We start from the raw sequence: 13357 nt of genomic DNA on the forward strand, positions 1-13357 counted from the left end.
GGCTAGGAAGATTGCCAACAGTTCCAGAAGGTTGATGTGCATCTTCTTTTGTTGTGTTGTCCATAGTCCCTGCACTGTGTAATTGAGTACATGAGCTCCCCATCCCTGGAGAGACGCGTCCGCTGTCAGTATTATTTGGGGAACAGGCTCTTGGAACGGTCGGCCCTTGCAAAGGTTTTGTGGATTCCACCAATGCAGAGAGTTGTATGCCCGACCGCTCACCAACACTAGGTCTTTCAACTGTCCTTGAGCCTGATTCCACTGACGTGCTAAGCACTCCTGAAGCGGGCGCATATGTAGTCTCGCGTGTGGGACTATGAAAATGCTGGAGGCCATCATGCCTATCAACTGCATGAACACTCGCGCAGGAAGGGAGTGTTGGGGTGTGAACTTGGAAATTAGCATTTGCATGCTGCTGATCCTCACTAAATTTGGCTGAGCTGTGGCTGCCAGAGTGTTTATGGTCGCACCTAGGTACTGTTGTACGTGTGCGGGTTGGAGATGTGATTTTGGGTAATTTAGTGAGAATCCCAGACTGTGAAGGAGCTGAATGGTGCGGGACATGTGGCTGGCACATTGCTGGGCTGACTTTGCCTGAACAAGCCAGTCGTCCAGGTAAGGGTAGACGTGAATGTGTTGCCTCCGTAGATGTGCAGCCACGGTAGCTAGGCACTTTGTGAAAACTCTGGGTGCTGTTGTTACTCCGAAGGGGAGGACTTTGAATTGATAGTGCTGACCCTGAATGGTGAACCGGAGATATTTTCTGTGTGACGGGTGTATGGGTATGTGGAAATACGCATCTTTGAGGTCTAGCGTGGCTAGGAAATCTCCCTGTCTGAGGAGTGGGAGAACCTGCTGCAGGGTGAGTATGTGAAAATGCTCTGAGAGAATGTAGTGGTTGAGGGGTCTCAGGTCTAGAATAGGTCTGAGTGACCCGTCCTTTTTTGGTATTAAGAAGTACAGAGAGTATACCCCTGTTCCCTGCTGGTGTACGGGCACGACCTCTATTGCGCCTTTTTGCAGCATACTTAGCACCTCCTGCTGTAATAACGCTAAGTGCTCTGAGGACATAGGACGGTGCCTTGGCGGTATGGTGGGTGGAGTGGTGGTTAATTTGAGACAGTAACCGTGTTGGATAACATCTTTGACCCACCTGTCTGTGGTGATAGAATTCCACGTGGACAGGAACCGCTGGAGTTTTCCCCCGACAGGTGTTATGTGGTCGGGGGGAAGGGAGAGGGCGTCACTGTTTGTTCTTGGGGGAGGACCTGGTATTGCCGTAACCACGCCCTCTGCCCTTGGTGCTGGAGCCACGATATCCACCTCGGGTGTTTTTATCGTAGGAACCCTGTGTGCCCCTTTTATTGTAGGTTTGTTGTGCCCCCTGTCCTCTACCTGCACCTCTATTTCCGGGGCGACGAAAGGAGCCACTACGAAAAGTCTGCGTTTGCAGAGCCCCCATTGACTTCGCAGTGTCCGTGTCTTTTTTTATCTTTTCTAAGGTGGTGTCAACCTCCGGTCTAAATAAGTAGTCGGGGTTGACCGGCTGATTGAGGATGTTATTTTGGACTTCAGGTTTGAATCCGGAGATTCGTAACCAGGCGTGTCGTCGTAGCATGACGCTAGTGTTTATTGCCCTTGCAGCTGTGTCTGCGGCATCCAGTGCACACTTGATGGATGCGTTTGTGAGCAGTTGTCCCTCCCTGATGAGGAGCTCCGCTGCCTCTTTGTACTCATCTGGCAGGTGTTGGAGTAGGGTCTCTAATGTGTCATAGTGTGAACGGTCGTAGCGAGCTAGGAGGGCCTGTGTATTGGCGATGCGCCATATGTTTGCTGCCTGGGCTGCAATCCGTTTGCCGGAGGTTTCTAGAACCTTGGACTGTTTGTCTGGGGGAGGAGCATCACCAGTTGTCTGCGAGTGTGCTCGTTTGCGAGCATTGGCAACTACAATGGAGTCCAGAGGCAGCTGGCTCCTAATGTATGTGGGGTCCCCAGGTGCGGGTTTGTATTTTTTCTTGATCCTGGGGTTTATGACCCGTGCCCTGGTGGTTTCTTTGAAAATGTCCTTTGCTGGCTTTAGGACACCCTTTAACATGGGCAGAGTTTTTACAGTCCTCTCGGAGGATGCGAAAGTGTCCACCAAGAAATCATCCTCGATAGTGTCTGAGTGGAGTTGCACTCCATGATTGGCTGCGGCACGTTCAATGAGGGCGTTGAATGCAGCAGTGTCCTCTGTGGGGGACGTTTTTGCGCTATAAAGTTGCGTGTCCTGTGTATCCAGGGCGGCACCAGGCTCTACGGGGTCATCCCAGACTTGATCAGGGTTTTGCTGGCCCTCAGGGTCCATGTCTTCGGGGTAGGTGGTGTCGTCACCCATGTAGTCCTCCACTGCATCCGTGTCGGAGTGCGTTGGAGAGAATGATGGATCCGTGTAAGAGGTGTGGATGCGTTCATAAAGAACTGGTTCCGATTCCGCCGGCATTTTTTGTTTTAGCGGGATCCTATAAGAGTCCAAAGCGTTCCCTGAAGTGATCTTCCGCTTTTGGAGCATAAGCCTGCCGGTGTCGGCGTCGATGAAGTGGGACGGCGATGTCCCAGTAGTCGAGTGTTCGGTAGATGGGGACCTTGTGTGTGTGACGCGGGTTCTGATTTCGAACATTTTCGGCGCCGTGGATGGCGGCAGACCAAAGGTGATGTTGGCCGGTGCCGAAGGTGCCTTCTGTGCCCGTTTCAGTTCGGAGCCCGACGAGGTCTGGAGGGCTGCCTTTTCCCTGATGCGTTTCAAGGACGCTGCCACTTGTTGCACCTGGAACGCCGATGGTTCTTTGGTGCTGATAGGTTCCGTATCGGCAGGCGTGGACTTCTTCGAAGTCACCGGGTCATCGAGCCGAGGAGGGGTAGGAGACGACGACGGCGTCGATGAATGTACCTTAGTCGCTGCCTTCGAGGTGGATAGCGATGCAGTGGCCATTTTCACCTTGATGGCTGGTGCCGATGTTTTCGGTGCCGGGGGCCTTGGCGCTTTGACGGTACCGATAGATTTCCTTCTTGGGTCGGCGCGGACATCGGCTGCAGCGAGTTCGGCACCGAAGTCCCGTTTGGTGTGGTCAGAGCCGACGGGTTTGGCTGGCGTCGAAGGTGTGGTGGTCCTCGAGCCGACCAGTGTCAGTTTCACTTTCGGTTTCTGTTGAACCGGTGCGATGAGTGGTTTCGGTTTCGTGGTAGGGAAACCAGTCTTTTTAGGTGACAATGGCTCTTGCTGAATGTCCGTGGCCGGGCCAGAGGGCGGGGCCGAGGAACTGCGGGATTGGTCTTGGGTAAGGCCCGAAGGCGATCCCTCGACCGGAGCCGTCGACTGACCCATTGGGATATCCTCCATTTGGACGGGTAGGCCTTGCTCCTCACCGGAGCTACCTTCTTCGGCCCCTAAGGCCTCAGCGTAGTCTCCTACCTCATCGTCGGCTTCTTCCCTGTGAAAAAGCTCTTCTTCGACATCTTCCGATCGGGAACCGTGTTCGGAAGTGGGGCTGGAGGGTGTATTTTCCACGCTTTCGACATCTTCTTCCTCGGTGCTGAAGATGTTGGCCGGGGCCGGTGCCGCTTGCTGCGCTTCCAGTCGCGCGGCTCGTCGATTCCGTAGAGTCTTATTGGATCGGAATCGGGCACAGGCCATGCATTTCGATTCGTCATGATCCGGTGAGAGGCATTTGTTACACACCGGGTGGACGTCGATATGGGGGTATTTGGCATGGCAAACAGGACACCGCTTGAATGGGGTCCTCGATTCCATCGTCGAAGTTTGGTCGATGGTCGGATTGAATGGATCCGAGAAGTTGTTAAAATCGCGAAACTAGTCTGTAAACTGTCGATACCGATCGGAAACAGTACCGTCGAAAACTAAAGGCCTTTTGGCCTGAAACTAGATTTTCCTAACTTGAGTCAAGATAAGCACATCCGAACCCAATGGCGGAAAAAAACAATCTGAGGATGGAGAGGATGCCCATGCGCACTGTAGTCCAGGGGAGGAGTCACCTATCTCGGGATACTTCGAAGACTCTTCCAGGACAACAACGTGCAAACATCCGGACCCAACACTAGGCGGCGATCTATGCACAGATATGAATTCAGCAGCCCAAATGCCTCGAACATCGTTTTATATTGTTGTAGTCTCAAACTTGAAGACTGGACCGAACGATTGAAACTGCTAAGCGAAGATGATATCTGATTAGCAGAGATATTCAAGCCCAAGCGAGAGCTCCATTTTGCCGCAATATTCCCGCAGTCGTCCGGTTTAAGCGAGGTTAAAGCTTTATAGCCAAGACTAATAAGTGATCTAACCTTGTTAGAGTAGAAACAGTTCCAAATATCTGAATCTAAGATGTTTAGCAGCTTTATTTTACGTATTAAATAGTCGTGTATTTGAATGTATTTAAACTGTGCGGTTAAAGGTAGTTTATAGATTGTTCTTAGTGTCTCGAAGGCCAAAAGACCGTCGTTACCACAGAGGTCCCCGAGTGTTTCTATTCCAGCGACTTTCCACATATAAAATATCCCATCATGAAATATCCCCGGAAGACCAGGATTGGCCCATAGAGATAATTGAGAATGAAAAAGAGACGCATTACATTTGGCCAGAATAAGTTGCCAAATTTTGACAGTGTCTCTGATAGTCTTAAATTTTACCCGTTTGAAATAGTTTGGGTCATTAGCTTTGGCTAAAAACATATTAGAATCCTCACCTAAAGCAAATTGATAGCAAAAAGGCGCTTGCTTGTCACGAATGAGCAAGCAGCGAAGACGACTGAGGAAAGCAGAGAGAAAATATAATCTGAAGTCGGGAAAGGTCAAACCGCCTTGATTAAAAGGTAGTTTGAGAAGATTGATTGACCTACGAGCCTTCTTGTATCCCCAAATAAAGCTGCTAAAAATCCCATCCAGCCGTTTGAAATATGTATTGATGACGAGGAGAGGTATGGACCTAAATAAATATAGAAATTTAGGTAATATATTCATTTTAATTAAATTGATCCTACCGACCATACTGAGGGGAACCTTATGCCACTTTTTTAGAGTTGTAACAGTTTCTTTAAGGAGAGTCTCTCGTAGTTAAGTTTAATTATCTCACTAGTATCAGAAGAAATTTTAATGCCAAGATAAGTGGCTGTTCTACAGGTACCTACTATCTGAGTCGGGGGTTTGTGATTCACAATGACTTGTGTTTTATGTGAGTTAAGTTTGTAGCCGGAAACTGAACCGAATTTGTTAGCCTCCTCAGTGATTCCCAGTATAGCTGTCGATATATTGGTTGAATAGACCGCAATGTCATCGGCATACGCCGTAATTTTTAGCGATTTCTGACCATGTATGAAGGGAGTAATATTGGGATTGGCTTGTAGGGCGACAAGAAAGGGTTCCAACGATAACGCAAATAATAAGGGTGATAATGGACACCCTTGCCGGGTGCCACGAAAGATTGAAAAGCTAATCGAGGTTAGCCCAGCATAACAAAGCCTAGCAGTGGGGTGATCGTAAAGAGCCTGTAGCCATTTAAGAAATTGACCGTGAAAGCCCATAGTGGTCAACGTTGACCAGAGAAATTCCCACCCCACTCGATCGAAGGCCTTTTCGGCATCAAAGAGAATCATACCGAGTGGGGTGGGTCCAAACCTGGCTACGTCGAATGCGGTGATAGCCATATTGATATGGGCAGTAGTATCTCTTCCCATGACAAAGCCGTGTTGATGAGGGGATACCAGATGAGGGATAAGAGGAGCTAATCGAATAGCAAGTACCTTGGTAAAACTTTTAGCATCTATGTTGATAAGTGAAATGGGTCTGTATGACCCACATTGGTCACCAGATTTACCCTTTTTTAGAAAAAAGACAATCCTGGTGGTGTTCCAGGATTTAGGAGCCTTCCCAGTGATCCCAACATTACTGATCACATCTGTAAGTAATGGCAGCATTTCCTCCGAGCATATTTTATAAATATCTAATGGGATAGTATCCTCTCCAGCAGCTTTGCCTGAGGGTAGTGTAGCTATCGCTTTTCTAATCCCTAGCTCAGTGATATTTTCAGAGAGCAGCGTCATACTTCCAGTCTGTTTACCCTTAATTAAATTAGTATCCAGATATTCTTGAATCTTATTCAAAGCAGGCTGCTCGTCTGGGGTATATAGTGCACTGTAGAAGGCTACGAATTGCTGGAGAATCTGCTCAGGTTGGGTATAAACCATGTTATTTGGACCCTTAATTTCTTTTATAGATGTTCTAGATTAATCATCGGCGATTTTGTATGCTAAAATTTTACCAATCTTATCCCCACTCTCATATTGAGATAAGTGAAATTTATGTAGACTATTCATATTTTTCTCCATGAGTCTAGTTTTAATGTTGAGCTTAGAGCGAGCTAGCTTTTGGCATATATCAGAAACATTTGATACACCCTGTGTCAGAGCCTGTGACAGCTGTTTTTCAAGCATAGTTATAGTGTTACTCATAGCAGCCCAGCCACGTTTATATAAAGAGTTCTGATTTAGAACGAACTGCTGTGTAAACCCGCGTATGCTAGCTTTGACCGTGTCCCAAACTATACTGGGTGAAGCTGAATTTATATTTATTGCAATAAATTCGCCTAAGTGTGCTTTCAGTTGTGAGATATAGTCCTTATTGGACAGTAAGTGTCTGGGAAATGTAAATGTCCTGGGTTTCCGACTAATCTGTGGCATACTGAATGTTAATATAATTGGATTGTCATCCGAAGCCACTCTTGGACAAAGCTCCATGGAGCTATTCTTTATGATATTATCTGAGGCCCAGGCCATATCAATTCTTGAACAGAGTTGGTGAGGTGCAGAATAATATGTGAAACCAGCAATAGAGGGGTATATTGTTCGCCAGACATTTTTTAGATTATGAATACGACCGAGTTCAATAAGAGCAGCTCGGGAGCGACGCATCCTCTGAAAAGCTCGATGTCTAGTAGTGTCAATATTATAATCCATAATGAGGTTAAAATCCCCCATTATGATAAGTTCTCCCCAGCTGTCCAAAAGTTCTATATTTAGCCTGTCTATAATGAAAGGATCGTCAATATTCGAGCCATAAAATACACAAAAAGTAAAAATATTATCATGCCAAAGTATTTGAGCAATAGCCCAACGGCCGGCTTTATCCACCTTAGTTTTGATTAATGCTATATTTAATCTTTTCTGTGTTAAAATGGCAACACCTCTAGTTGGGATACTGCATTCTGAACGCACTATCACATCGTATCCTAGCAGCCCAAGAAGTTTACGGTCTTTATAGGTGATATGTGTTTCGGTGAGCAAGGCTATCTGGGGCTAATACAAATTAAGCTCTTCAGAGACAAGCTTATTCCTACCATTGAGTCCCGCAACATTCCAAGCCAGACATCTAATTCTATGCGTCATTTCGACATGTTTAGACCCTTTGCCCATTTTTGATCTTTCGTATAGTGTTTCAGCAAAAAATTATAATAACAAAATACCATCCCCTCCGACCTGATCATTTTAACATTTTTATCCCCCCCTAACCCACCCCAACAGAACCACCCTCGGAGGTTCAGCATGAACCCCCAATCCCAAAGAGGAGGAAAACCTCTTATACCCAGCTGCTGGTGACTGGGCAGCGCAAAAGAGAGGCAGCAGAGGTGATCAACCTGCTAGACAAACAGTGGATCTTTCTTTATTTATACAAATCTAGAACAAATAATATAGTATAAATGTGAGAGTGCCCCTATCACCCTTTTTTTTTTTCCCCTCATTTTTCTTCTTTTCTCTTCCTTTTCCTTCCTTTTCCCTTTTCCCTTTCCCTTCCCCTTTCCCATTATCCCTCAAACGTTATTTGTTCCCTTCCTTGCTCCTCCCTCTCCTTTCATCCACATCAGCCAGCCAATTAAATTAGACACCAGCCTTGATAGACAATTTGAGCGATTAGAGCAGTCCCTGTCCTCATTCTCCCTATTGAGGTATGTAGATGGTATTCTAGGCCAACACTTGACGTTGGGAGTCAGGTATTGATAATCCCTTGAAAAAGAAAAAAAAAAAAATAATAATAATTTTTCCCCCTGACTCGTAATGAAAAGTAAATCTCGCCTTACTCTAAGGTGTTAGTTTGGAGAGAGCCTGTTCTGCCTCCTTCTCATCTGTGAATGTGTATGTCCGCCCACCATGGATGACTTTTAAGCGAGCTGGTTCCTGCAAAAAAACCTGACCACCCAGAGCCTTAAATGGATCAATAAGCTGGCGAAGCCTCCAGCGTCTATCCATAGTGCTTTTACTGAGATCAGATCTTACAAAGAAAGTGATAGAATCGATCGTAACGGGGGAATTAGGCCTAGCTTTGAGTGAAACAGCCTGTCTAAGGAGAAAATTCCCAAAATAAATCAGAAAGGGGCGAGGAAATTTGCTCGCCTTGTTTGCTGTAAAGGGAGGAAGTCTGTGAACTCTCTGAAGCTGGGAGTCCCAATCCCAGTCAGAGAGGTCCGGGAAGGCTTTCTGGAATAGTGACACCATATATGCCCTTGGGTCGGCCCCTTCAGACCCTTCGGGTATACCAAATAGTCTGAGATTGAGACGTCTTTGTCTATTTTCCATGTCCTCCATCTTGTCCTGTAGCTTTCCGATTTGTTCCTGGTATCTGTTAACCGCACTCTGGTGACAAGCAGCTGTTTCTTCCACATTCGAAACCCTTTGCTGTAGGGATTCTATGTCCTGAATAACCCCTCCCACTTTATTGTTCAGATCCTGAATAGAATGCTGAATCTTGATATTATCCTCTCTTAGTTGAAGAAACTGTAGTTGTGTTTCCTTATGTTGATCAGACAAAGTCTGCAAAATGATGTTGAGAGGAAAGTTTTGTTTTTCAGTTCTGTCAGAGTCGAGGTCAGAGGGAGGCGGGAGGTTTGTGTGAGCGGGAGGAGGGACATCCGAAGCAGTGAGAGCCAGAGTTTGCTTAAAGGTAGAGACATTGTTGATAGACGTTTGCCCCTGAGTGGATGCGATAGTCGAGAAGCCTAGGCCGTTTGATGGATTAGAGGCGGGCGGGCAAGAATCAGTAGATGCAGGGAGGGGGGGAGAAGAGGAGATTTCTAAGGAGTCCGCATGCGCTTGAGATTGAGATTGAGTAGGGGACGTTTCTTTTGTTTGGTCTCCCAGCAAGGAGCTGACACCGGACAGGCGTAGAGCCATCTTCCTGACATTTCCATTGGCCTGAATCCATTTACGAAGAGGGCTATTCTGAACTGTGGGCTTCCCTTGTGGTGGCAAAATGATGGGGCTGGCTTTAAAGGCAACTTTTACCCTTTTTTAGCTTATTTTTGGCCTTAGACCTACCCTTTTTCCGTGTAGTTTTTTTTGCAGAATCTGCCAGAAAGTTGAGGGAGATTTCAGGTTCCTCGTCAGACTCTGCATCGTTATCGTGGCTTAAGTCTGAATTTTCCAGGTCGCAGGGAGTCTCTTCCGACCCACCCAGCCCCCGACCCGGGGCAGCGGGAGTAAGCAGAGGAACCTCCGGAGGTTCGTTAAACAGAGGTGAGACCACCAGAGTGATCGAAGTGGGGAGGACTCCATTTGCACCCTCTTCGACGCTACCAGGAGTCATAGCCTCACTATGGATCCCAGCTTGAACACACGAGGGCTCAATGGCTTCCAAAACGCCAGTAAAGCACACAGGCGGGCCAGAAGGTAGAGAGGACAGAAGCGTATCCTCAGGAACAGCAGAGGGGAGCCCCAGATCTGTATTTTTCCCCCAGGAGCCACTATTACGAATGGGGGACGATCCTAACCCCTCTTCACCACACTGAGAGACAATAGGGGCAGCCAGGAGGGAAGGAAGAATCAGGGGCTTACCCGTGTTAGACGTATTAGACGAGTGTCCATCCGTCGGGGGTTGGTCTCGGCCGCTGCCTGTGTCGATTCCGGCCCCGTCTGTAGAGGAAGCGTGGCTCGTTCGAGAGACGGGCACCGGTACTCGCCCAGCTTGGTGAGACACATTTCGCCCAATGCGAGCGCCTCGTGACATCGATTTGGGGGCCATGGAGCAGCAGTGCGTATACAGCGATGTTCAGTTTTCTATGTAGATCCGCATATCAACAGAGGTATTAGCAGAGACCTCCCGCTGCAGCAACTCCGTGGCGAGTCAGCCCGCCATCTTGACTAAATATAACCCTCTCATTACAGAGACAGGAAAAATAGTTTACCAGCTCTAGATGAAGGGAAAAATACAGCCGGCCCCAGAAAAAGGTATGGAGAAACTGTAGTCAATACCCGACAACAAAATTGGATAGAGACCCTGTTTTCATGTGATAAACACAGTAGAAACACAGCTGAAATTTAGGTTGGTAGAATGTGAACTAAATCTACACTAACAATTGGCAAAACTCCAACCATGGCAGCTGTAAAACAGATATGTGGAACAACAACAGGAGGACATGTGCAACTTGTCTAAATACCTCTTGCTGTTGCAGATCGTTGCATAGAGATCCTTAGATGGCGCATCAGGTTCAATGTTTTCGTCCCAAAAAAATATAACATAACAGAGTCTTCTCACCAACCAACCTCTGAACCTGCAGGATAAAGAGATAAAGGACATCAGACGTAATGCCTATTAGAAAGCAGCATGTAAGACGAGAGGGAGAGAGTGGAAAAAGTGAAGATAATGAAAAAAGGTGTAAATCAACAATTTATACGTACTGATGGCCACTGTAAAACATTTACTAACCCTCATATCCGCCTTGTTAGTTGTGACAACAAAATAAAAAATAGAACAGCCAGGAAATAACATAACCTGCTGCAAAGAGCTACTATACCGGTTGTTAAAGGCCCTGAACTCGAGTTATAGTCCTGAACCTCAGGTGAGGGAAAGTGTCTTTAACAACTTTTACAGCCCGAGGAAGCAGGGTTATAAGGTTATTAGAACATTCCACCCACTAAGGGTAGAATATCTTATAAATTAAAAAGGGAGAAACAAAGACAAACATTGGAATGTTGGAGGAGAAGGCTTATACCAGCCATTTTAAGCCCAGAGCAGCTCCATTATCTTAAACATTTCAGTGTTCTAATATTGGATAGAAAGTTTGTATGGGGCTGCAATGCCTCGCCTGATATTTGGGGTGGGTGAAAGAAAACTGCCATCTACTAATCTTGCCATCTTTTCTTTTTCATTGATCTATCAGAATTTGGATTTATGAGTTTTTCTGCATAGCTAGAGTCAATAAAACCATGTGGCAACTTTGAAGATGGGCCTAGTTTGTTCCTTTAGGGGCTACATCTGATCCTGGTAGACAATCGTTCCTAGCATTTTTTTATACACATTTTCGCTACAATATTCAACTGCTTAAAGTTTCTCTGTCACAGTAAGAATAGAGACTCTTTGTTTGATGTACCCTGGCCTTTGCTTTTTGGAGTCCTCATTATACTCTTGCAGGGAGATAAGTACCTCTACTAATCCTTCCTCAGAATTAGGGCAGCAGAAATGGGATTTCTTACTCATTGTTCAGCCTCAGGAGAGGAACGAAGGGGTTCAATCTGGCTTCCTCTGGCAGTGTCTGGAATGGAAACTGGTTGCTCTGGAGCTGTTGCAGAGCTTACATTTAGCCTCCATTTTAGGTTTTCTTTTTAAGTTGGCATCGTTTTCTGATGGTGGTGTGCACTTTTTCCCTTAACCCTTTTAACCTTAATACCAGTAGTCTGCACAATTAGTTCCAGGGTCAGATATCAGAACGCAATGCCCTTGTTAGGTTTTTGTGCTCTTAGCAGACAACTTTCTCTCTACAGAATAATTAAAGACCCTGTTCTGCAACTATAGTGCAGTACGACAAGAATGGTCATTTATTAACTAAACAGCTTCCATGCTGAGTTTGGTGAGAGGCACTTCACCTAAGTTATCATGCAACCAGCTGTGACTTAGATGCAACTCTGCAGACCTTGACCTTCATCCTGAGTAGGAAGACAGCTGTGCAAGAGAAGTGGGCAGGTCTGCATACTTACACGGGGTGCATTTGTTAATGCACTAAGACCGGCTTCCTGACACATTATTATGGTATGGCATTAGATCATTCAAACAGATCTGTCCGAAGAGTACTTCCGATATGTTCTCACTAGCTTAGAAGTATTGGTGATAGATAGGAGTAACATTAGGAACAATTAAAATCGCTGAATTGCTTGTGTTTTTCACCTTTTTAACAATGCTTAGAACAGTGCGTTTCATCTGCTTAATAATCACAGCTCATGTTTTATTAACAAGGATTAGATCTTTTCAATAAATATTTGAAAATATATTCTTGAATCTTTTCTCTGTGACACCCTGAGCATGCAAAAGTGACAAAACAAAAGGGTTAGATTGGTTTCCACAAATCCTTTGGGAATCAGAGAGGTCATGTTCGAGGTTACCAATAACATATATACCTCTGAAAGATTAGGGGTTTAGATGTGGTATCGTGAGCTAGCTAAATTGTGAAGTTTTGTTGACCTAATACAAAGTCCTACTAATTCTGTAGAACTGTACAACATGGTGCCACCAACGTTCTAGGTCTGGTACCTATTGAAAGCGTCTTCTGAGTAGTTTGCTTGTGTTTGCCCAAGGCTCCTTTGTCATCTTTATGCAAGACGTCCATAGTAATAAGGATTTATTCTCCCTCATCTTTAATAGGAAGCACCTAATTATGTCTGTAGGTTGATCAAGCTTGATCTTTTAAAAAGCTTGTCTCCAATAGTTGATTTCCATTCAGCAAATATGGTGCAACCAGTGGTTATTACTATTAATTGCAGACAAGTAGTAACTCAACATTTAACTAGGTATGGGCTCGCCAATGGCGGTGGAGATGTTACCTTCATGGTAGAGGCACATGAAGCGTATAAATGGGAAGTTTTCTATTTCTGTGTTACTTTTCCTGCAGTCAATGACAATATAGTAACAGTTCACACATATGATGAAGCAGCTGTTCCAGCAGCATACAGACCTTATGAAAATGTAGAAATTCTATCAATGTTCCAGAAACATCATAATTTACACTTTAAAATCTAAGACTGGCCCCTCTCAGTAATGAAGGGGCAACCTGGCCAGTCTTAGCAAGCTATACGCCTTATCAACATACAAATGCATTAAACCGTCATGAAGTGCTTGCTCTATTCAACCATTTGGTTTGGCTGTATCAACGTTTGATGCAGTACATTATGCGTACATTAACATCTGCTCTAGCACGGGCTCCTCAAGTTGGACAAACACAGTTAGACATGCCTGCAATTAGTTAAGTTACCATTAATACTATTATGGGTAAAATCCCTACCAATCATGAGATTGCGCTGTGGATTGCACAAAAAACAAATCAGCCTGA

At 45.6% G+C, this 13357-nt stretch overlaps 1 protein-coding gene across 9 annotated transcripts in view; it reads right to left on the reverse strand.

Moving 5' to 3' along the window:
- GPAT2 (glycerol-3-phosphate acyltransferase 2, mitochondrial) overlaps positions 1 to 13357 on the reverse strand; it is a 1263238-nt gene that overhangs the window by 879278 nt on the left and 370603 nt on the right. For all 9 annotated transcript variants that reach the window (XM_085634201.1, XM_085634205.1, XM_085634208.1 and 6 more), the window contains one exon: positions 10475 to 10588. In XM_085634201.1, the coding sequence (XP_085490327.1) occupies positions 10475 to 10588 (114 nt within the window). The remainder of the gene's footprint in view (positions 1 to 10474; positions 10589 to 13357) is intronic.

The sequence above is a fragment of the Triturus cristatus genome, chromosome 11 (assembly GCF_964204655.1).
Source record: "Triturus cristatus chromosome 11, aTriCri1.1, whole genome shotgun sequence".
Taxonomy (NCBI): Eukaryota; Metazoa; Chordata; class Amphibia; order Caudata; family Salamandridae; genus Triturus; species Triturus cristatus.